The sequence below is a fragment of the Apodemus sylvaticus genome, chromosome 8 (genome assembly GCF_947179515.1).
Source record: "Apodemus sylvaticus chromosome 8, mApoSyl1.1, whole genome shotgun sequence".
NCBI classification, from domain to species: Eukaryota; Metazoa; Chordata; class Mammalia; order Rodentia; family Muridae; genus Apodemus; species Apodemus sylvaticus.
The window spans coordinates 60,332,088-60,358,212 of record NC_067479.1 but is presented as its reverse complement, the minus strand read 5'-3'; the positions used below and the strand labels follow the sequence as shown (position 1 = coordinate 60,358,212).

At 39.3% G+C, this 26,125-nt stretch overlaps 1 protein-coding gene across 1 annotated transcript in view; it reads right to left on the bottom strand.

Annotated features, from left to right (window-relative positions):
* Positions 1 to 26,125, bottom strand: part of Ppp2r2a (protein phosphatase 2 regulatory subunit Balpha) — a 54,219-nt gene that overhangs the window by 20,891 nt on the left and 7,203 nt on the right. Inside the window, exon 3 of the mRNA XM_052191129.1 lies at positions 2,868 to 2,965. Within this exon, the coding sequence (XP_052047089.1) occupies positions 2,868 to 2,965 (98 nt within the window). The remainder of the gene's footprint in view (positions 1 to 2,867; positions 2,966 to 26,125) is intronic.

The following is a 26,125-nucleotide window of genomic DNA, read 5'->3' as shown; positions in this document are numbered from 1 at the left end:
TCACCTCAGAAAAATCTCTTCACTTTCGTGCCTTAATTTCTCTATTAAAATAAGCAATATATATATCCTTGTTATGGAACTTTTTGGGGAGATTTAACCTAAAAATTAGGAAAAGATGATCATAGCTCCTTTCCCTTTCCCAGGAACATACTTTCACCAACACAGATGTGACTCCCTGAGGCCTTGAACAAACACTTATTAAGCAATCACTGACAGACCCAAAGTTACCCCCTAAGACACGGCTTACAGTATGCAAGATTAACAAGCAGAAACACATCAATTAATATCAACAACATGCAGGTTTGGGGAGAAATCATCACTGTTACTTAACCAATAACTTAAAAACATTTTATATGTACTAAGTGATTCTCAATCAAAATAATGCATATAAAACAGATGAAAAGATTTCTTTTTTTTTTATCATGGCATGATTATCAAAAAGTTAACCATTCTGCTAATTCTTCCTCAAACAGTACTTATTTAAAATAGCATTTCAGAATCTTTGGGGAGATTTCAGAAAATAAGAAACTACTTCCTTAAGAACATCATCTGTTTCTTTCTATTAGGGGTGTGCCACAGCCCCCATAAAGAAGCTAGATAAACCTGTAGGCATCTGTCCCCTCCTCTGACCTGAGTCCTCAGGCCAGGCTGAAGGACCTTTATCCACCACGGTGTCTCACTGTCCTGAGACTACTCTCGGATATGAATTGCTGGGCTCATTTTCTGACACAGAACTGTTTAAACAATTTCCCTTTGCCAGGTTTTTGTTACCAAGCACTATCACTGGTCCTTTTAGAAAGATTTTAAAGTGCTTTGACAACTACTAAACTCATATAAAAGCAATCATTTGCCCCATTTTATCCCAAATTCCCATCCTATTTGCATCTGATTTGATGTTAATAACAAATTAACACCTACAGAAAGTGGAAATTACTTCATCCACATGCAAAATATTTCCAAGTTAGCTTTTAGTTGACAACTTTCATTTTAAAATAGCAGTGACCTCAACAAGGAAGCAGAACCGCACCCCCCACACACACACCCAGAATGGAAAGCCTGTATGTATCTCCCTTTGCCTGAGAGATTAAGCACAGTAATTGAAAATATTTTTGGACTTTCTCTCTAGCCAGTTGTAGTGGCACATACTCATAATCCCAGGACTTGGAAAGCAGAGCCAGAAGACCCAAATTTAAATTCTCTGCCAAATTCATTGCTGGTTTAGGCTATATGACATACTGTCTCCAAATAAGTAAGCAAGTGAATGAATGAATGAATGAATGAATGAATGTTTATATTTTGGGGGAATCTAATACAAAAGGCAGCAACAACAACACCAAAAAAAAAAAAAAAAAAAAAAAGAAAGAAAGAAAAGACATGCCAAAAATTCTAGATTGGCTATATACTTCTAATATTTTTATCTGTAAAGAGAGGAAATAAGTCCCATTTCATTTTCTCTTAAAGATAATTACGGTCAAGTGTCTCCCTGTTTAAAACTAGAACGAATGGGCTGGGGACGTGGCTCAGCCGGCACACTGCTTGCCTAGCATGCATACAGTCCATCCCCAGTAAAACTAAAACTCATCATGGTTCTCTAGGTCCATAATCCCATCACTTCAGAAGTGGAGGAGGCAAGGTCATCAGAAGTTCAAAGCCATCCTTGACTACATTATAAGCTCTAGGCCACTCCGCGATATCTGACACCCTCACTCAAAACAAATCCAGACACAAAAAGCTGGTTCAGCCTCCCTTCCCACCAGGTTATTCTTTGTCAGGCGAAGGCTTGAGTCTTATTTTTCTTACTTTCTTCCAACCAAAAGATTAAATTAAAGGAGACATATTTAGTGTTTGTGCATCTTCTATTCAGACACTATTAATCATTTCTTTTAAAATTAAATTACCTACCTCACTGGGGTGTTGTGAGGATTAATTCATTAGTGTTTCTAAAGCACTTTGAGATCCTCAGGTCAAAGGCGCTATAGAAGTGCAAAGTAGTCGTATTATTACTAGATTCTTTGCTTATTTAAGGAATTTTACAATCCTTTAAAACCTTTCCCTGTGTTCTGATTTAGACATTTGTAAAATCCTGCAATTTATCAACATTAAATTATTTGCGTATGTTACAGACAGACAGGGGACAGATGTTTCAAAGCCAATTGTCTTAAAGGTTATACCTTGACATAAAATGACTAGTGCAAGCTTGGAAATATCCAGTATGACAAATTGTGTCACCAAATTCTTATGAGAAATCCTGTCAATCAGATTTACAAGTGTGCATAAATTGTAAGAAAAACAAAACTGAAACGTACTTAACTATAGACTCTGTATTTAAAATTTTCATTCTGAAGAGGAAGGAAACAGTATCCAAAAACTTATTTTAAAAACTAGCACTGTGTTGATGCATTGATTACATTGACATAGGTGCAAGCGCAACACAAACATTTAATGGTTTTTGTATGAACTGATCCTAAAGTAGTCTGGGTGATTTTCTTCCAGTCAACCTTACCCGCAATTACGCAGAGTGGCTAAGCCTTGAGAGGTCAACTATTACTGAGGGTAAAGGTTTTAAATCTCCTAAGTCTTGGATTAATCAACTGCTTCCTACCCGCTTCTCTAACAATTAAATGGGCTTCTTTACAATTAAATGGGCTCTCAAATAAAAGCAAAAAAGGCACACTCAAGCATGCACGCGCACACACACACACACACACACACACACACACACACACACACACGCAGAGCTGAGAAAAACCCTAAGCTATCTGCAGAAAAATATTTACTCAGGGTTCAGTGTTAAAGATGGGTTTCCCCAGCATAACCTCCAGTCTCAAGATCAAACTGAAAAGGAGAACTGAACTGTCAGTACTTACCTCCTGCTCTTGTTGAAAGATGACAACTCTCCCACCTTTATCTCCTGTGGCTAGTAATTCTCCAGAATGATTAAACTCTACTGTAGAAATTATATCTGCTGTATAATTGAAACAAAAACAAAAACACATCAGTTTTTGACCCTCGACTCACTAAGGATGTTCCTAACAATATTCTACATCTATGCACATCAGAAACAAAGAGCTCTAAAGTCTTTCTGTAAAACACTTTCATTTGGGGGAGAAGATCCACCAAATAAACCAACTCAAAACCGTCAACCAATCAGGAAGATAGTAATAAATGCCAGGCTTGTGTATATTTCACTTAATTTGTGAATGAAAAAAGAAATCAACCACCTACTTGTGACATTTGTTACTGTTATTTGGATTTATTATAACCATGCATATGTGTGACTTGTAAAGGGGTCACCAGGCCAACGTGTGCATGTGGAGGTCAGAGGGCAGGTTTGTAGAAAGGGTTCTCTCCTCTGTCTCCACATAGCGGCCAGGTTTGCACTCAGACACTTTAACCACTGGACCATCTTGAATGCCCAGTTGGTAGGTTGTCTGGACAAGTGGTCTCTTGGAGCCTGCGCTCATCTTGAACTTCTCATAACTTATTTTCCTTCCTGGACATCCTGAAGTATTTAATGATAACACCAACAAACAATAATTATTTTATTAATTTTCTAACAATACTGTTTATTGGTTTGGTTTTCCAAGACAAGGTCTAACTTGAGTAACTCAAGTTGGCCTCAAACTTGCTATCCTACCCCCTCAGCCTCTTGAGTGCTGGAGTTAAAGATATGTGCCTTCATACCTGGCTTTATTTACATACTTTTAATGTGCATGATGGCACTGACATCACTGGGTTTGTTTGCTGGAAGGGTTACTCTATATCCAACTCTGAAGGGAGACTGAAGTATGCTAAGCAAGTGCCTACCTCTGCTGGTAGGCTTGTCTATACAAACTCAAAGCCTTCAAAATCAAGGCAGAAGAAAGCAATGTAGTGGTACAGGCCAGTGACCCAATATTTGGGAGGTAGGGGGAGAAGATCAGGATCAGCGTTTGCTACATGAGACCCTGTCTCAAAAACAAACAAAAACCAACAACAAAACTCTAAGAAAGACATTACAGGAGAAGGAACATTTTCAATATAAGAATAATTTCAGATGGAATTAGGTCATAATAATAGCCATAAATCCAATCTGCATTCTTAAAAGTCAGTAACATATACACTCTTGGGTACAAAGAAAATAGTTAATTAGAATACACATTATTATGACAAACAAGAAGAAAACAGAATTGTGTCATGAAAGCTACCAAAATGGGAACACTCTTTAGATTTAAGTAACTATTCTGTATTTTATAAAAACGATAGTAGTTACATCTCGATCAGAATCATTATACTAAATGTGATATATCGCCCAGTACAGAACATTATGTCCTCATAAATAAGAAATGGCAAAGACCAAAATACTATTTTAAAAGAAAAGCAACCTTTCTAAGGACAATAAAAATGTTATTTACAATCAAGACTGTCTTAGAACATTATAATATGGTTAGTGGAAAAGGAATCCCCTGTCCACTCATCAATTTAACACTCAGCAAGCAGGGCGGTGGTAGCGCACGCCTTTAATCCCAGCACTTGGGAGGCAGAGGCAGGCAGATTTCTGAGTTTGAAGCCAGCCTGGTCTACAAAAAGTGAGCTCCAGGACAGCCAGGGCTATACAGAGAAACCCTGTCTCAAAAAAAAAAACCCAAACCAATCCAAACCAAAAATAACAACAACAACAAAAAAAACAAAACCCATACTCACCAAATTTTAGACACATAGATTTTATAAATTATGCAACAAAAGAAAAATCTTTAAAAAGGTTTCATCAGTTCTTACATCAATTCAAATTGAATTTATAATGGATTCGTTCTATGATTATAACATCTCCTTTTTTAAACTATTACCATCCAGGCTTGCCCTTTGCAGGTAAAACAATCATTTCTTTTGGTGGGTGTGACTGAGAGCAGCATTAGTGGCCTATTTTTACCTTGCCTGTTCTTGTCATCTACTTTTCTGAAAGTCCTCTGTATGGCATAATAAACAGTTAAGATGACAGCCAAGAATCCCACTTGTTTTAAAACTCAAAGGGAAGCATCCACTTGTGGCACACAGAAACTGTGTCAAGTGCTACACATTAATAGACCAAAATCTCAGTCCTTTCATTTTCTCCAAAATTCAACTCTGAGCTGTGAGGCAATGCCGTTTACTCACTGGTTTTATAATTTTAAACAAAAAAGACTTTTCAAAAAAGTAATTTGAAAGAAACCAAGCAGAACAGATATGCAAGATTTCTGAAATTGTTTTTCGTTTTGTTTTGGTTTTTGAGACAGGATTTCTCTGCAAGAAAGAGGAACAATAAGGATGAACATAAGGAGCTAATGTTTAAAAAAAAAACACACAGACACACAGTCACAAAACTACCAAGAGTTAGACAGCTCATGAATCAAATGCCTACCTAGATGGACTTTGGGTGAGAAATATCATCTCAAAAATAGAGGAGCAAAAGCAAAGATTGCTTTAGGGTCAGCTTGATCTACATAGGGAGCTCTAGGCTACAGAGTTATACAATTACCCTGTTAAAAATAATAAATAATTCCAGGTGGTGGTGGCGCACACCTTTAGCCCCAGCACTTAGGAGGCCAGCCTGCTCTGCAGAGTGAGTACCAAACAGTCAGAGCTATAGAGAGAAACCCTGCCTCAAAAACTAAATGAATGATAATAGTAATGCCAAAGGAGAAATATAAAAAACAAAAAGTTATCCTAGCAATAAAGTCCAAATAAATATGTAGAGATGCCTCCTCATGTTACACTTAGGACTGACTGACTGTAGCTCAGAGGCAGAGCACATTTTTAATAGCACACATGCACCCATTTCAGCTCCAGAACCAACAGGTAAATGAATATAAATAAAGGGAAGAAGAGTCAACTTGGATAAATTGCTGAAGTGTGATGTGTCTAACCATGGGTTGTAGGTCCTGCAAACTGTACGTCAGAACACAAAGTAAAGGCCACGCTCGTGCTGAGCCATGTGCCCAGCTGTTAGGCATCTATAATTGTACCCTTAAATCTCATAAACATCAAGGGAAGAGAATTCTTTTTTTTTTTTAAATTTATTTATTTATTATATGTAAGTACACCAGAAGAGGGCATCAGATCTCTTTAGGGATGGTTGTGAGCCACCATGTGGATGCTGGGATTTGAACTCATGACCTTTGGAAGAGCAGTCTGTGCTCTTACCTCCTGAGTCACCCATCTCCCAACCCCAGCAAGATAATTCTTAATCCTACTTCTGAGAACTAGTGTTATTTTAGTAACTCAGCAAAGGGTCTTGTGTAATTGAACAATCTCAGTACCAAAAGACAGGTCTGTATCAGAAAGGAGCCATCATACTGGTATTCTAAAAGTTACAAAGCAGTTTGATACTCTAAGGACAATATCCAGAAACTGAAAACAAATTTCCAGAGCTTAGACAGGGAGATGGGTAATCATTTCCATGGGAACACCAGAATATTCTTCTATACTACTCAAATAACTAAATAAGAAAGCAAAAGGAGTCATCTGCTGACATACTTATACTCTATAGACTCACGACACTGCAAAGGCACTGGAGGGTGTATGCAGGGCTTCAGCTCTGTGATGGTAAATCTTCACGTCAACCTGACCAAAGTTGTTAGCACCTAGGAAACATACCTCCTCATGTCTGTTTTGGGAGTAGTTTAACTGAGAAGGAAAACCCACCAGTGGCAACCATCTCAGGGGCTGTGGTCTCAAGCTGAATAAAATCAAGGGAGGGGCAATGCAGGCTTTGATTCCTGACTGTGGACACAGGATTAATAGCCACCATTGCCTTCCCTGGCATGAAACTATTATCACCTCAAACTGTAGCCAAGGGTTTTTTTTTTTTTTAAATCATCTCTAAATTGTTTTTTGTCAGCTATAAGAAAACTAATACAAATACTTAAAACTCTTATCATGCTGACTAAGCAATCTCACTGAGTACTTAGTTACCCAAGTAAAACAAAAACTAAACAAACCAGACACTCATACACGAAGTGTCACAGTAAGTAGGAATAACTACTGATATAAACAATAGCAGGATACAGCTCAAGATGCCCTGACATCAAGATGCCTGCTGCTGCCTGGGCTAAGGGAATAAAGATAAATGCAAATGGCACAAAAGGTTGAAACAAGAGATCACTAGTTGATTGCTAGGGTTGGGGATGAGATATACACTACAGAGGGCCTGGAGCATCTGGAGCAACTCAACTAACTGCTTGGTGTACCACTTGGGGTAATGACTGTGACTGGTTTTTCTCAAAGCTTGTAGCACAGTACAATCAAAAGAGTTAAGTTTAACAAGTGAAAATAAGTTTGTCACAGAAAGTAATAAAATCCAGACACTGGAATTCTATCCTAGGTATTCTGTATTTCTCATCTGATATTTCACTTAGTTGTTAACATGCTTCCTGGATTTAAAGCCTTCAAGGGCATACCTAAGGCATATAGTATCCTGCACGTATTATCAGCCATTCAAGTTTCACTTTCATAACTTTCTGTCACTGATGTTTAAGGTAATGGATTCAAATGCTCACTGTCATCTGCATCCCTAAGACCTACAAGAGAGCAGGCTTGCTAGCTGTCCCATCTCAGACGGCCAGGCTCTCTCTTCCGTCCTGAAAAGGTTCCTCCTTCCCTTCAGCAATCTCAGCAATGCCCTGCAAGTCACTAACCACTAGGGAAAGACAAAAGACTAAGGATATGGTCCCAGCTCTGTTCTACCAACAGGCAGTGTTACCTGTTCAGGACTGGATCTGTCTTTCACAGAGCATATGCTCTGACATATTTAACAGATATTTCAACCTATCTAGCAGGAACAAGAGTATAATGACTGGAGTTTTATTAGGAAACTTCAATACAGAAAATGGCTTGAAAGGGCCATACATCTGCAGACACTACCCAATTTTTCCTAGGATCATGGTTTTCTGTTAGAAAACCTGGAGTTCATAAACTACACTGACCTCGGGTCTTCCAAGAACATGACCACAAAGTTCCATACACCAAAGTCCATTTCTTACAAGGTTACACTTGTGAGAAATACACATGAACTCTGAGAGACAAACTACTTTCCCTCACTTTTCTATAGAATAGCCTGCTGTTGCTTAACTGTAAGCAGTAATATACAGACTAGCAGGTGATTCACTTTTCAAACATTTAACAAAAACTGCATAAAGCTGATAGAGGCCAAGACTCTTCCAGAAACTTTTCCACCAGCTTTAGATTTAAGAAAGGTCACCCAGATGGCAGAGTCCCATCAGACACCGCATCTGGTGGCACTACTGTTCACACCTCACATTGCTACTGTGTATCTGTCACAGATAAGGAAGCAGAGTTTGGCACTTTTTTTTTTTTTTGATTTGTTTTTCGAGACAGGGTTTCTCTGTATAGCTCTGGCTGTCCTGGAACTCACTTTGTAGACCAGGCTGGCCTCAAACTCAGAAATTCACCTGCCTCTGCCTCCCAGAGTGCTGGGATTACAGGCGTGCGCTACCACCACCCAGCTAGCGTGGCACATTTTAAATGAACTTGATAGTGCTGTTCCTCAGTTTCCTCCTTGTGCCTCTTCTATTCCAAAACTTCGTCCAGGTTTACCCTACTACAGTCTCATTACTTCTCTTGACCTATGAGTCTCGAGAGTCTTGGACAGGAGACAGTGGGTGATCTTTCAATCTGAGACTGTGAAGTGCATTTTCTTTTTAATGGTAATGCTACAACTATGGGTTCCTGGCAGGAAAATCACAAATGTTAGCATGTCATTATGTCACAGTATTACTATGGTACATCCTCCTGTGATCAGAGTGGAAATGTCCATGATTTACTGATCGTATAATCCATTCTCTATTCATCTAAGGTTTTTCCTATAAAGTTACTCCTAGGCCCGCACATTGTGCTTAGGGAGGTGCAGCCTAAATTCAAAGGGGGCAGGAGAAAGCTAAAAAGCTCTTTGTTAAAATTTAAATATAATTTCCATCTATTTCTATTATTCTACATTTAGCCATGAAAAGCCTCCAGGGTTGGCTTTTGGATCCTTTTGGCATGCTTTCACCAACCATATCTCCCTATACTTTAAAGAGAAAAAAGAAGAAGAAAGGCAATGCTAGCACTTAAAAAACTGAAAGTGGGAACTATAACTTGGCTGGGCTGCTTGCCTAGCATGTGTGAAAACCTGGATTTCATATCCAGCACCACATAAAGTGAACACGAAGACATCTGACCTCAACCAGTGGCTTCCCCAAGCATGGACATTTGCACATACATACACAAACATATATGTGTTTAATACACACACACAAAGCTTTATTCAAATCATTAGCACAAAATTAACATTTCATTTTATAGCTGCATTTTAAAATAACTGAATCCACACATGTTCTGCAAAAAAGAATAGACAGAGAACAAAAGGATGAACCACAATAAAAGCTATAAAACAATGCACCTCAGAACATCTGACCACTGCTAACACTTTTTTGTTCCTAGAACAAACTGCTCAGTAGTCCGCTAGCCTCTGAAGCTTAGGCAGGTCAGTGGTCAGCTCAATTCACAGGTTTAATTAGGCATAACAGGCTTAATTAGGCACAAACCTATAGCTTGGCTCATAGTCTTGTTAACCTTCCTGTACTTGTTCTTTCCAGATGTTGGAGAGGTGGACTGAGGAGAGCAGGTAAACACATTACAGTTTTACAAGGTCCATTCAAGACTCAAAGCTTGTTACATACTTACTTATATTCCAATTAAAAGGCACAATCCATTTACTATCTTTTCTTTGGCCCCACAAGACTATTTAGATATGACTAACCCAATTTTTTTCAAAAAACCTCATTACTCCATACTATAAGGGAATGCTCAGACTGTGAAACGTAGCACTTGTGAGGCTAATACACAAAGAGGAGGATAATACTTTCATAAAGCAGTAACTTCCTCATTAAAAAGGAAGGCTATCTTCAGGCTCTTTCTTTCCCTAAAGAACTTCAGGAGGCTCTTTACTGACTGCTGTCCTCTAGAGGGAGCTCAAAGTCCTCAATAGTTTTCCCAAGGTCAAGCCACTAAACCTGCACAGATCTGGCTGTTGCACAAGCATCTACTGTGCCATGCAGGGCAGGTTCAACTTAATGTTGTTCTTTGGAAACCTCTTCCCTTCAAAACTAACCCCCTGACACAGGCCACACCATTTCTTTCTTTCCCCCACTTCACAGAGTTCTCACTTGGCACTGACTAGACCATTCATTCCTCTTTAATCTGAGAGGCAGAGGGAAGACAGTAGTGAGCACCTGGAGGCAAATGCCTCCCCACTGCTGACTCCCTGATGCGCTCAGAGAAGCATAAGCCCATGTGTTCCCACAGTTTTCACATCTGGGTACCAACACAAAGAGAAGGTTAGCACACTTTTTAAAGATAAAGATGTTTTTGTCTTCCTAGATTCTACTCAGGAAACACTCAAGGGCTGAGATCCCTCATCTATGACACCTCGGGACCACATTAGAGCAGAAGAGGCACAGAAAACAGACAAAAAGTATGACTGTCTGATTCCTACTCTACTTGGCCATTATCTTATGACCTAGAGGAGGAAGCTTAGCCTAGCCTCTTAAGAGGTTCTTTAACCCCAGCATAAGGAGACAAAGGCAGGCAGGCAAAAAGGAGTTGAAGGACAACCTGCTCTACCTAGAGGGATAGCCCAGCCAGGGTTACACAGTGAGACCCTTTACAACAGCAAAATAAAACAAAATAGTAATTGTCCCTAGGGTGTTAGTCAGCATAGCCTTGGCCTTTGTTTTCCAAACAGTATACTGAAGTGTGAACCTACAGCCCAAGCAAGTAACAATATCACAACTGCCCTGCTCTGTTGCTTCTTCAGAGCCTGGGACCTGTCACAGCTAATCATGGTCAGGATTCCAAATGTCTTGTGGCTAAAATATCACCCCAAGTTTAATGTGACTCCCAACTAAATTATAGAGAAATTTGCATGGAACAAAATAAAAAGGGCTATCATTTTTTTTATAAGCTCAACAGAAGCCACTGGCTGTCCATGCTCAGAGAAAACCTACATTGTAATGTTCCCATGAGAATTTGGGTCCAAAATGTGTTTTCCAGAGATGTGATCTGGAACCAATCTCCCTTAATAAATTGTTCCTGGATAATCTGGAATCATGTTTGGATAAACAATGCAATTAACTATGTACTCTACTGCAACAAATAGAAACAGCTGCTAATACATTCAAGGTATGATTTAACAGGCAAACCTCAGTGTGGAATTGCTTTATAAGTTACAAGGAAAGAGAGCTATAAACTGACTATTCTAAACCCAAAGTTAAGACATTATCTTCACTGAATATCCAGTAACTTTTAGCTGGTTCATTTTAACTTGATCCAAACCAGGAGTGATGGCCCATACCTTAATCTTAGCACCAAAAATAGGTGCTGCAAGTTTGCAGCCAACCTGGTCTACACAGCAAACCCTTGGCTAGCTAAGGGCTACTGAGTGAGACCCAGTCCAAAATCACTGATGACGGTGATACAAACATTTCTCCTGGTGTCTATGCAAACAAACCACACTCTACATCTATGGGTACTGGGTATCTTAGTCACCAACCAAGGATGTTTCTACTTTCACTTTTGAGATAGGGTCCTGACTGGCCTGAAACTGACTATGTGGACCAGACTGTCATCAACACAAGAAATGTGCTGGCCTATGTCTCTGCTGGAACTAAAGCCTATGTGCCATCACATCTGGGAGTTTTTATATTTTTAAATGGTTGAAAACTAAACTATTCCATGGCACTAAAAACACAGAAGTATCTATAGAGGTTTTTAATTTTGAAATTAAAAAACAAAAGAAATGTCTTTTAAGGCTGAAGAGATGGCTCTAAAGACCCACAACCTCACCTAACTCCAGTTCCAAAGGACCCAACACTCACTTCTGATTTTCATGGACACCTGAATGCATGAGATGCACATATATACATTTGGCAGACACATAAAATATTTTTTTCACCAAGCAAGGGTGGTGCACATTTTTAATTACAGCGCCTGGGAGGCAAGGGCAGGTGGATCTCTGAGCCTAAGGCCAACCTTAGACTAGCCTGGCCAGAGTGAGTTCTAAGACAGCCAGGGCTACATAAAGAAATTCTACCTCAAAAAAAAAGAAAAGAAAAAAAATATTTTCAAAGTAAGTTCTTTTTACCTCAGACTTGATTTCTATTGATGTATAAAAGCTTTACAAACTAGGACTGTCATAGCCATGCTGTAAGAGTCAGGACACACTGCACTGTCCATTTGTCGTCAGTCATTCTTAATTCAAATGTGACTTCTCATAGGTTACAAACACATTAAGAAATTTAGATGGAAAGACTAAAGAGATTTTTAGATTATGTTATAAAAAATTTACAGACCTTATTCTAATATCCAAAGACATAACAATGAGTTTTAACTCACAACTCAGTCAGTTTGTACCCTATCAGCTGCAACAAAGAAGATTGGGGATCAGAAGATAGGAGACCAAAGCAGAGGTGCTTCAGAAATCCTAGCAAGCAACCCTGTAGTCAGAGCCAGTGCAGTGCAGCCAGTACAGTGCCGTGCTATGGTAAGCTGCATGCAAAGTACTAGCACTTAATCCCCACCACAAACAGGTAAACTTGTTTACATTAATACACAGGCTTAATAGATGAAAAACCTAAAGCCAAGAGGCCAAGAGGCCAGGTATAAACAAATCTTCAATCAAACATGTGCATAAAATAAAGATAAACATCAAGAAAAAGGTTCTTGAGGTCTTCCCACTGGCTCAGTGGACTTCATCATTACTAGGCAGATATATACCTCAGAAGCTCCTTTTATCAGCATCTAAAGAGCAAATAAAACAGAAAAGAAAAAAAAAGCCTGCTCGATAACTAACCAAAAGATTACAGCACTGATTTCCTCATAACCCTTAATCAAAAGGAACACCTCACATACCTTTATAGGAACAGCAATTTAAGCATACCATGGTGGCAACCTACACTCCCAACACTTAATAGGTAGGTGGAGGCAGTGAGTAGATCAGGAGTTCACTGCCATCATTTCCTGTAAGGGTGTTCTAGGCTAGCCTGAGACATTCAAGAGCCAAACAAAAGGGGGAAAGGCAATTTCAGTAAATCCTTTCTACTTGTATTTTTAAAAATTTCTTTTCCTCTTAAATTTTGGTAGGTTAAAAAAAAAAATCAGGTAGTCATTTCCTGACCTACAGCCTATTTAAAGTTCAATTCCTTGTCTCCATTACACTTCTCAAAGGAAGGTATGTTTTCAAGTGATAACTCTGTGAATGTAATCTTACTAAACAAGGGATGAGAAGGGTCAGAGTTGGCTGGCAGCAAAAGAATGTATTTTGAAGGGAGCCCTGTTAGAAACATGAATGGATGGACGGACGGACGGACGGACAGACGGTGGGTGGGTGGGTGAATGGACCAACCAAGAGCAGTAACAAGGTTGTAAAAACAAACCCAGCTGAAGAAAAACAAGAAAAGCTGTAGTCCATCTGCACATCTTTGACTGGAAATTTAAGCAGAATGTTGTATAGGCAGCTAAACGGATTTGGCAGGAATTTACAGAAGGCACTCAAAGTCATGTGACATTTCAAGGTGATTTCCTTGTGGGATAGGCAAAGAAAACCAGGGTTGTGGGCTAAGAGCCTTGAGGCTTTCCCATCCTTGGCAGCTAAGCAGGAACCACATGCAGAGATGACTGGATTGGGGGTGCTGCCGGTGAGGTGGGATGTTTTTCCAGAAGCCAAGCAGACAGTGTTTTGGAAAAGCAGTAGAGATAAACTGCATTTAAAAGAACTTAAAAAGATATGAGCAATGGGGCTGTAATTTAATCTTAGGCTTGGTGACATGGAGATTTTTTGTGTAACTACATTGGATTAGTGTCTTCAAAATAAAAGCAATCATTTCCTATGGCCTTATTTTTTTGGTTGTCAGGTGAGAGGATGTTCCAGAGGGAAAACTATGTAGGTGTCAGCTAGAGACAACTCACTCCCATGGCTGCTGTCAGACATTGTTTCTCCTGGATGCTGGCCAATACCAGTTCTCTGCCACAAGGATTCCAGAAAAGTTCACAATCATGGTAGCTGGTCATGAAAATGGAAGAAAATGAAAGGGAGCAGCCAGACATTTTTGGTCCTCATCTGTAAGTGTATATGCCATCACTTCTGTTAAACTTGTACTAGCCAGTTGCTAGGTCTGTTACATTCAAGGGAGAAACTCACATAAAGACCGTAACACCAGAGGGCACTATCCATTGGAGCCATCTTAGAGGATACCTACTAGAGTTCCTTGGTCAGCATAGAAAAACAGTAAGAACTTCATGGCCAGGCAGGTTAATGCTACAAGCTACAGAGGAAAGCCTAGAGTACTTTCATCTTTGAGCTTCAAGATTAAGATTCTCTCATCCAGCCCTAGCTACCTCCCTGCCTCATGCAACAACGCCCAGTGTGCACAGGCTCGTGTATGTGTTGCTGTTATTTAAAAGGACCTAACACAGGACCTTGCAGGACCTATGAGGCAGACGTTCTACCAGTTAGTTACAACCCCAGATCTCATGCTTTTTTTTTTTTTTTTTTTTGAGGCAGGGTTTATCTGTGTAGCCCTGGTTGTCCTGGCACTCACTCTGAAGACCAGACTGGCGTCGAACTCAGAAATCCCCCTGCCTCTGCCTCCCAAGTGCTGGGATTAAAGGCTTGTGCCACCACTGCCCGGCCAGCTATTTGATTTTTAATCCCTGCTTCAAAAATACAAAATATTCATTTAGTCTATCCTATAGACCACTGTCATTTCTACTTAGACCAATCAATACAGGTCCCTTCTCTTACTCTCCTAGGGACTCTCAACCCTGTACACAAACACTAAAGCAGTCAGCAATGTCATCTTTCCCAGCTACTACTTTGTACCTGCCAAGTGCTTCTCACAGCTTAGTTAGGGCATTCTTCCAGGGTTTCCAAGGATACTGAACTCTCCCTATTATGCTTGTAGGACATTTCAGAGTGTTTGTTTTAACACTTGGGTTTACATCACCATTCACTACCACAAGTCAATAGTGCTATTTGCTTAAATAAGGTACTTTGCACATTCTTTCAAAGCCTGTTTTGATAAAAAGTGATAGGAAATGTTTATTAGTTTTCCTACCTAATTAGTCTAATTCTACTCTTGAACAAAACAATATTGTTTTCACCTACATCACTAATTCCCAGGATATTTTTCTTCTATGGTAATTTTACTAATTGCTGAACCCTAAAAGTTCAGTGTCATCAAACTCAATTCAAAACATAAATTTAGGCCAGGTGCGGTAGCATACATGTATAACCCTAGTATCAATGGTCTAAGGGAAGAGAATTACAAGTCACAAGTAGCCTAGACCACATAAACTGTCACACAAGCGATACCAAGCAATTTAAACTTAGCTTCTTACTATGTTCTGGGACAGTTTTATCATATAGCCCTAACTGGCTTGGTATTCACTGTTTTATCATATAACCAACAGTAAGTAGCCTTAAACCTTGCAGAAATTCTACTGTCTTTACCTCTTAGGTGCTAAGTAAGTTTTATTGCTTTTTTTTTTTTTTATTAAAAAAAAAATTGTCTTTTGTGTGAGCCAGAGCTAGCAGAACAGGCAGGGAGGGAGCCAGCGTCAGGCTTCACACTCGTGATTTCAGCACTCAAGGGGCCGAGGAAGGAAAACTGCCAAAAGATCCAGGACATCGTGGGCTACAGGAATATTCTGACTTAACTATAATAAACAATGTCTGATCATAGAAGCAACTCTAATTAAACTCAGTGAGTCACAAAAACAAGGAAGTAAACAACAAAAAGACATGGAAATAAGAAGGTGGACTCCCCGGGAGGGAAGGGTTTAACAGAATGGGATGAGAGGGTGACAGGAAGGATAAATGACAAAAATACTTCATATATTTGCATAAAATTGTGAAAGGATAGTTAAAATTAAAGAGTAAGATTTTGTATAAATTCTCACATTCTCACATTGGGACACAATCTAGCATAAACAACCTTGACTAAAACAGCAAGATACAACCTCAACTGAACTTGAGTTTCATCTAGAATGGCTGTATACCCTGATGCTCACTGCTCTTTCAAGGCCAGTACAAAGTTCCTCCACCCCAAGTTTGCCCAGTGTGTTTAATACCTGAAAAGAAGTCTCTGGCAATGCTTATTTCTACAGCAATTTTCAGCACAATGGATCCACTCATAAACAAAGTAAAAAAATTGTTATTTTTGTAATTGAACCGTCTTCCCCTGGAAAAACAAAACAAAACAAAACCCGGGCCTATGCAGTCTCCCTGGCAGCAAGCAACAGCACTGGTACCCCTGCAATGTTCGAATTGCACAACTGAAGAATCAAAGGCTGATTCCTACCCCACGTATATCCACAGGAGGACTCTGAATTTAAGGGGGGGAGGGGAGAAAGATGTAAAATGTTCACTGGCAATACAATTCGATTTATAAACTCCTCAACCATCTGTAGAGTTTCCTAAGGACATCGAATCTATTCATCAGTCTAGACAAGGTTCTGGCAAAGACCTGAGGTATGTATTACACATATTTCCTGAGGAAGACAGAAAAGAGACCATGTACCATTTACACTATCATCTTGAGTAGCAAGGGAAATTTCAGGCAAGGCTTTTTTTTAAGCTGCAGCAACTAGGGTCAATAGCACACACTCCTACTCCTGACCTCTGCTGAGGGCAACTCTTCCTCCCAAAAGATAACCACACTTGAACTTCTGTTACTAAACATTTAAGTTTAGATTACCCAAACAGTCAAAGGGCCACTCCATGACCTAGCCTCAACTCTGATACAATCAATACTCTTGGCCTGGCTTTCCCAATCTCCTAACCGACCCAAGGCAAGCAATGCTTATTAAAGCAACAGGTATTTCCTGTGTTCCAAACCTCCGAACAACTAAGTGATCTCGAGCTGGACATTAGAATATGATTTTAAGATTCTTCTATTTTGAGGTTGAAAAGACGACTCAGCAGAGACTCTTCAGAGGATCAGGGTTCGAGTCCTAGCACCCACATAACTTCACTTTCAGGCTCTTCTGGCACATCATGCAGACAAACATGCAAGTAAAACATTCATACCTATAACGTGAAAAGCAAAATCTTCAAAAGACTCAAAAAGATTATTCTGTTAAATGGCAGTCTGTTAATATTGCTAATTGAGCCACACCAACTAAGTGTCTTGAATGCTCATGGTGCCTCTACTAGCATCCCTGCATCCTTACATTCAAGTGCTCCTGACTTCTTTTCTGCCTATTCAAAATTACTTTATTTAGAAACCTATCCCCACATAATAGACTCAACATACTTGTTCCCTGAGCCGCTATGCAACTTTCTCAGTTAGAAGGCATGACCCAAGAGAGAAAAGGACACCCTACATATCAATGAGAAAAAGCAGGCAGTACCAAAAGAAAAGGGACAGAGAACACAAATATATGTTAAGTATGGAATATTCCACACTTAAACACTCATTAAAAAGATATTTCTATCTGGTTAATATTATGATACATATTATCAATAGTTAAGGAAATAGACACTATCACTCACTGATAGATGAAACCCTCCCTCCCAACAAAGAAATCCAACCCTAATATCCTAAGGCAAATAGTCAATACACATCTGAAGTCATAAAAAAAGATGTTGATCCAACATAAATACATCCTAAATAAAGTATTAGGAACTATATGAACCAGGTATAGTGTGACATGCCTGTAATCCCAGCACTCTTGGTAGTGTGTAGGCAAGAGAATCATTAGAAAGTCAAGAGTATCTTCGATTACTATTAAGTTTGAGGTTAGCCTAAGCTACATAAGATCCTATTTCAAAAAAGTTTTTTATTAAAATAAATAACTCTCAACCCAAATGTCTACACTAAATATACCAGCTAGACATACAATTACAGCCACTTATCATTCAAACATAAGTCAAATAACATAATTCAAAGCATGTATTTTATGAAATATATGTTCACAGCAGAAAGACCCAGTTAACAGACCATGTCTAAAAATAGGGAGATAACATTTCTGGTTTTCCTAACCTATAAAATGAAGGTACTGAGTTATCCTCAGAGGGTGGCTGAGTGAACTGTATGAGCTTACACCTAAGAAGTGCTACAGGGAAACAGGCTACCATTAGCCATTTCCTTAACACTTAGCAGACACCTTATACTTATCAAATCTTTTTTTTTTTGTTTGGTTTTTTGGTTTTTTTCGATACAGGGTTTCTCTGTGTAGCCCTGGCTGTCCTGGAACTCAGACCAAGCTGGCCTTGAACTCAGAAATCCCCCTGCCTCTGCCTCCCAAGTGCTGGGATTACAGGTGTGCACCACCACTGCTAGGCTATATCAGTTATCGAATCTTATTTATTTAGTTTGCAAATATGTGGTGCAGAGGACAACCTTCAGGACTCTTTCCCTGCAACAGGTCCCTTAGAGGTATAAAACAGGAGAAATTATGAATTGGAGGCCAACCTGATCTATGTAAGTTTAATAAACCAATCACAAAAGACTGCCTGAAGCCCAATTGCTTTTCTAACATGAGAGGCCAGCTAGATCTGCAAAGCAAGTTCCAAGACAGCCAAAGCTACCCAGTGAGTCCCTACCTTAAACAAAAGACTACTTGATTGCCTTTACTTGAGTTATCTTAAGTAGTTACATTAACAAAAACCAAAAATACAATGGTGATCCCCCAGGCTGAGGGGAAGGGTGGAACCATCATCTCCCATAGAGTTTCAATTTTATGGGATCAAAAGTTGTAGAGCCAGGTACATGCCCTTAGTTCCAGAACTTGGGAGGCAGAGGACAGCCAGAGCTGCACAGTGAAACCCTGTCTCAAAAAAAAAAAGAAAAAAGAAAGAAAAAAGAAGAAAACAAACTGAAAGCTCTGGAGACATCACTGGGTTGGGCTTAAGCTCAGTCTGAAGGCCTAGCAAGCATTAGAAACCCAGGTTCACACTCCCAAGATAAGAAACAAAGACAAAGACAGAGGCAGAGACACAAGTATTTCACTCAAGGAACTCACTTAAGTTAGAAAATGATCTGTCTAGGGAGACACACAACTGTTCTACTGATTCCAGTAACAATCATTTTCACGCTGTTATCTTTCCCTACTGCCTACAACAGCCTGTTCTTTTCAACAATCTTATCCTAGTAGTCAACAGAAAATATTGAAGAATCCTTCTATCCCTCTTTAGAAATCTATCTAACTATATTTAGCACCTTGGACTTTTACCTTGTGATAAACTGGAAAAAAGAAACAAACAAAAAACCAAAAGCAAGAAGCCACAGCTACACAATGCACTTCCTTGTGTAGTCTTGCGGATGGACAACAGCTGCACAAGAGCAGGTTCTCAAGAAGCAATGATGGTCAAAGCTAATATACCCACAACTTGAGAAACGTTTAAAATCATCACACACAAAAAAATTCTCTTTACATAGTCTCATTTTTCTCTGAGTGTCTCTCATGCAGTAATAGGGATAAACCCAGAACCACACATACACGCACCAAGATTCTCCCAGAGTTACTGTCTATTTTTAAAAAAGGCAAAATTCCATGTTTTTATTTATTTTCATGTACACTGTTGCTCTCTTTAGAAATACTAGAAGAGGGCTGGAGAGATGGCTCAGCAGTTAAGAAAACTGACTACTCTTCTGAAGGTCCTGAATTCAAACCCCAGCAACCACATGGTGGCTCACAACCATCCGTAAAGTGATCTAACGCTCTCTTCTGGTGTGTCTGAAGAGAGCTACAGTGTACTTACATATAATAATAAATCAATCTTGAAAAAAAGAAAAAAGAAAAAATCAAATCCCATTGCAGATGGTTGTGAGCCACCATGTGGGTGCTGGGAATTGTTGACGTTGGGTCCTCTGGAAGAGCAGTGCTCTTAACCGCTGAACCATCTCTTTAACCCCCCTATTTTTCTTTCTTAATACTGAACACTGGAGTTTTAATTCACCCACCCCCAACGAAATATAAAATGTGCAAGTAGTTCAACTCAATACATTCCTATAATACTTCTGTTGTTGAGACACAGCAGGCAACAGAGGGGACAGATGACACTAAACCTGTCAAGACTAGTACATAAAGATTCATGCCACTAATATTAAAACCAATATTCTTTCTTTCCTTTTTATTTTTTCCTAGACAGGGTTTCTCTGTGTAGCCCTGGCTATCAAGGAACTCACTCTGTAGGCCAGGCTGGTCTCATCTCCAACTCAAGAGAGCCACTTGCCTCTGCTTCCAGGCTGCTGGGATTAAAGGTATGCACAGTCACCGCCTAGCTTACATCAGTATTCTTAAGAAAGAATATCCTCTCAGCCAGTATGGAGAGCTCATCTGTAATCCCAGTACTGGGGAAGCTTAGGCAGGAGTACCAGCTTAAGCTGGAAGCTAGCCTGAGGTATACAGTAAATTCAGGGCCAGCCTTGGCTACAGTGAGAGACTATATCAAATAGGATGAGGTGGTATAAACTCTACCATAAACATAAGTAATACCCCCAATCTTCCAAACCAAGGCAGTATGTATGCCAACAAAAACTAGTTTAAAGCAGAAAGAAAAGTACAACATCCCATCATTTCAAGAAGTGGAGACAGGAGACTGCCACAGAGCTGTCTAAACCAAATATTGAATTCCCAGACAGCTCTGACAACTCAAATGAGACTGGCTCCAAAGTTAAAAACCCAAACTTGGTGGAGTACACCTTTAATCCAGATGTCTGAGCCTATCTATGTCCAGCCTGGTCTACCCTACCACATTCAAGTACAACCGGGAAACCCTGTTTTATATATATATTTTTTTTATTTTATTATATGTAATATTACATATAAGTAATATGTATAAATATAAATAATATATAGTATATTTTATTATATATAATATATAAACATATACTTATATATTTTTCATTTTATACACACAAAGGTGTTTATGACTCCTCTGTCACAAACTGCCTGATTTGGATAGACCTAAGTGCTCTTAATCCCTGATTAAACTCTATGGGATTCATTCAGTCTTCTGAAGTCAATCAGTAAGTTCCAAATTCAGTGAGACCCTGTCTCAAAAAGGGCTTGGTTGAAACACCTTTAAGCCACCTCTTGGCATCCAGGGAGAGACAGGCAGGTCTCTTGCTTTAGGAGGCCATCCAGCCCTATATAAGAGAGTTCAAGGACCAGTCAGGATTTTATATTGTGAGACCTGTCAATCAATCCATGCATCTATCCATCCACCGGAGTGACTGAAGAAGGAAAAACTATCATCCACCTCTGGCCTTTATACATACAGGCCAGGCACAGGTACCCACAGACCAAACACGACACATATTCCACCGTAAGAGACTAAGCAAGGTCGGGCAAATTCTATGGACAGCATAATTTCCTTTAGTATCTGAAACCAAAAGGTCTTAAAGTATTTTTGTCACACTATAAACTCTGCATAATTACAAAAGCCTTCAAAGGCAACTCCAGAGCTGGCGCAGCACAGATGAAGAAGCCCGAGGTTCAATCCAAACACATGTCCCAAACAAAGTGTGGCCGCACACACTCGTAATACCCAAATTTGGTAGTTTGAGGTAAGAGGATCGAGAGTTCACAACCAGTCTCAAAACAGAACAGAAGAGACAGCTATGAGCTGGTGGTTTACACTGCTGCAAATCTCTTCAATACCTGGCCTGCTTTTAACAAGATTCTCATGACATGACAACCAGCTGCATACATGGGAGAAAAAAAAAAAAAAAACCCAGCCTCATTTAGCAATGTGGCTCATCAGGGGAGAGTATTATTTAATAGTCTTCAGGTAGGCAGCGATAGCTCTCTGGTACTGCAGCCAAACATGACAGGAGGTAGCTTGTTTCTTTCTTTCTCTCTTTCCTTCAGATGTACTTACTTACTTATTTATTTATTTATTTATTTATTTATTTATTTATTTATTTATTTTAAGTACACTGTAGCTGTCTTCATGCATATCAGAAGAGGGCATCAGATCTCATTACAGATGGTTGTGAGCCACCATGTGGGTGCTGGGATCTTCGGAAGAGCATCTTTCTAGCCAACAGACGCTAGTTTCTTAGAGCTGTGTGCCCTGAAGAGAGTCTGCATCCTCAGTTCCAAACTCTTGCTTATACTTGCTCCAACAAATGGTTTCTAAACCATTTACCAAGCTCTCTGTCTCTCTACACACACACACACACACACACACACACACACACACACACACACACACACACACTCACAACCTTACCCTGCTGCAGAAATGCTTTTAGTGTGTTTTCCATTTTGCAACAAAACTTTTATTCGCCAGATATTCAAGCCAAAAGTAACACTTCTTACTACTCTGCCGAGGCTATTCTGAAGTAGATTGGTTAGTTACAGCTGGGTGTAGTGGTGCACATCATTACTCCAAGCACTTGAGAGGAGACAGAGGCAAGTGAACTGTGATCTCCGAGTTCAAATCCAGCCAAGACTACACTGGACAGCCAAGAGACTGTCTCAAAACCTAGAATGATGATGATGATGATGATGATGATGATGATGATGATGATGATAATAATAATAATGGGCATGCTCTCAGTGGCTCGTGTGTGTTGCTAGGAATTACTATGACCACTAGTAAAGCTGGTGCCATTGCACTGATTAATGCTAGCTAACCAAGACGCCTGCAGGCTCACACACCTGGCTTTCTCACCATTGCTATAAACGGTAACACAGTATAAAAGGCAAATTGCATTATGAAAATACTTTGAAGGCTGGAGGGATGGCTCAGCGGTTAAGAGCACCATTTGCTCTTCTGAAGGTCCTGAGTTCAAATCCCAGCAACCACATGGTGGCTCAGAACTATCTGTAATGAGATCTGACTCCCTCTTCTGGTGTGTCTGAGGATAGCTACAGTGTACTTACATATAATAAATACATCTTTAAAAAAAAAAGAAAATATTTTGATTTCATATGTTTTCAATGAGTTCAGAGGTTGCCAGACATACAATGAGAGCAATAAAACTTAATAACAACTATTTTCACAGTGGTTATTAACTCTGACCAGAAAAATGCCTATGTACAAATACATATAATATAAATTTACATACATTAAAAGCTTCATAAAAAAATCCTAACTCTTCTGTAGTTCATTCATATCTGCTTCAAAATAACATTAGCAGAAAGTTCAGTAAATCCCCAAACTGAAATAATATCAAAACAAAAGTATTAGCTGGGGGTCAGCAGCAGAATGCCTGCCTCGTCCATGCAAGGTCCTTAGTTCTAGGCTTCATTCCTAGCACCAGCTTCCCCTAAAATAAACCACATTGTAAGCACCGCGCTTAAAAAACAAAACAAAAACAAAAACAAAAAACAGACAAAATACACCACCACCACCAAAAATCCAAAACCACAAAACCAGACATGGCATGGTACCCAGTAGTCCTAGTACTTGGGAGGGACAGGCCTGAGGATGGACTTTAAAAAAAAAAAAAAAAAAAAAAAGATTCTTTACCAGAAGTAAAATAGGATCTACTTGTCTTTTTTTTTTCCTACTTGTCTTTTTGACAGGGTCTTGCTCTGTATCCCACACTAGCCTCAAACTCACAGTCCTCTTGCCCCAACCTCCAGAATGCTGTGAATTCAGGTAGAGCCACAGAGCTCTCGGTGGAGATCAGGATTTGAAATAAAACTGCATTAGGAAAATGAAGGCAAGATAAGTAAGTATCTTAGTGGCTCCACTTGCCCAAGATTATAGCTAATACATTAACCTTCTCAACAGGTCTGCTTACTTGACAGGGCTTTTGTGAAGATTAAGGAACGAATAAATACAAAGGAATGGTCCAGGAGGAGTGGCTCAAGCCAGTCAGCTCATTGCAAAACAGAGGCAGGAAGCAGACTGCTATGAGCTCTGGGCTAGCCTGGGCAACAGAATGAGACAGCATCTCCAAATACAAAACAGTAAGACCGGGTGAGATGGCTCAGTGATAGACTTACCACTGTGACAATCTGTATCCGATCCCCAAGGACCCACATAAAAAGCACTCTAAGTTGTTCTCTACTCTCCACCATGTGGGCCGTCGCACAATTTATATACATAAACATAATTTTAAAAATAAAAAAAAATAAGACAACTGGTGGAAGCACTCGCCTTTACTCCCAGCACTCTGGAAGGCAGAAGCTTGGTCTATAGAACAAGCTCAGAATAGCCTGGACTACACAATGAACCCTGTCTCAAGAACAAACAAAAAAACCTCATATACATTTTACTATAAGATTGTTATCTCACATAAAAAGACCCCAAAATGCAGGTTACTCACAAACTTCATATTATCAAAGATGTAGATTCTAGTTTACAGTCTAACAAAAAACACCACAGGGATACTTTAAGCAATTCTAGGACAGAAAGATACAAATACAAACTAGGAAGGTAAAGGAAGAACCCCGTGGAACTGGATCTCACTGGGAGTATCAGTATAAACTTCTATCTTAAATTCTATATTAAAGAACACTAGGCCAGCCTGGTCTACAAAGCAAGTTCCAGGACAGCTAAGGTTAGCCAGAGAAACCCTGTCTGGGGGGAAAAGAGAAACAGGAAAAAAAATAAATGTATACCACAAGTGTGTACTATACAAACAGTCAACATTGCTAGCAGCTGTTTTTAATTAACCACACCAGGCCAACTCTTCTAGACACTTGGCAAAGAAAAGAAAAAAACAAAAAAAAAAACAAAAAAAAACAACCAATCTGTGTCAAACCAGGGTTTGTTTGTTTTCTTTATTTTTCTGGTTTTTGTTTTGTTTTGTTTTTGTTTTTTGTTCTTCAAGATGGGATTTCTGTGGCTAATAGTCTTGGCTGTCCTGAACTCACTTTGTAGACTAGGTTGGCCTCTGACTCAAACAGATCTGCCTTTCTCTGCCTCCTGACCACTGGGATTAAAGTTATGCACCAAAACTGCCTGTTTTTTAATAATTTGTTTATACTTATGTACATTGGTGTTTTGCCTCTATATATGTCTGTATAAGGATGTCAGATCCTTTGGAACAGAGTCACCACAGTTTTTAGCTGCCATATGGGTGTTAGAAATGATCCTCAAACCAGTGCTCTTAACTACTAAGCCATCTCCCTGGACTTCCAGGTTTTTATTTCTTTCCTTCTATTAAGGAAGCAATTGAGGCTCCTTAATTACTCACTTATAATGTTGATCCTCACCTCAACTAAGAAAAGGTGAACATTACAACTAAGACTGCTAGCTAAATATCTATCTTCAATATTTCAATTTTCCCATTAAAGAACTAACTTACAATGTATTATCTGTGTTCTCTACTGAGCCAAGCAATTTCCCCTTCACCATCCAATTCCACCATTTCCAAGAGCTTGACTGATTTTAAATTGGTTATAAAAATTTCAACTTATTTTAAAAACTTGAAACAGATGCCAACTAACTCACCTTTAATAGCCACTACTTCTTACAAGCTTTTAGTGATTAAATGTATAAAAGAAAAAGAAAAAAAAGTACCACCGTAAAATACAATAAAAGAACTCTGATACTACAGAAGTATACCACTGAAATTATTTACCAGGCAAATTCACAGAGCAGCATGTCCTGTGAAGGTGACTAGGTCAGTCAGTAACAAACCTGGTCTGGTGCTAAAAAGTATCTCAAAGACAGCAGGTGATGGGGGGGCAAGCCTTGAATTCCAGATCTTGGAAGGCAGAGTCAGGTGGATCTCTTTGAGTTCCAGGCCAGCCTGGTCTACAGAACAAGTTCTGGGACAGCCAAGGCTATTACACAGAAAAACCCTATCTTGAAGAACAGAAGGGAAAATAAAATGTTTTTCCAAGAACCAGTCCACAAGACTAAATTCTACCAAAATAGAAAGTAGAGATACAATGCATTTTGATTCAGGTTTCATAAAATCAGGTTTTAAGTAACAAGATTCCATCCTAAAATAATTTCCTATGAAATAAAGCTGAAGACTGTCAATATGCAGAACATTTATATTTTTAAAAATGATTAAATTAGCAGGGCGTGGTGGTCCACTCCTGCAATCCTAACACTTCTAACGTGGAAGCCAGAGGATCACAAGTCTCTGTTATACAATGAGTTTAGGAGTGCTATATAAGGAGTTTGAGGCCA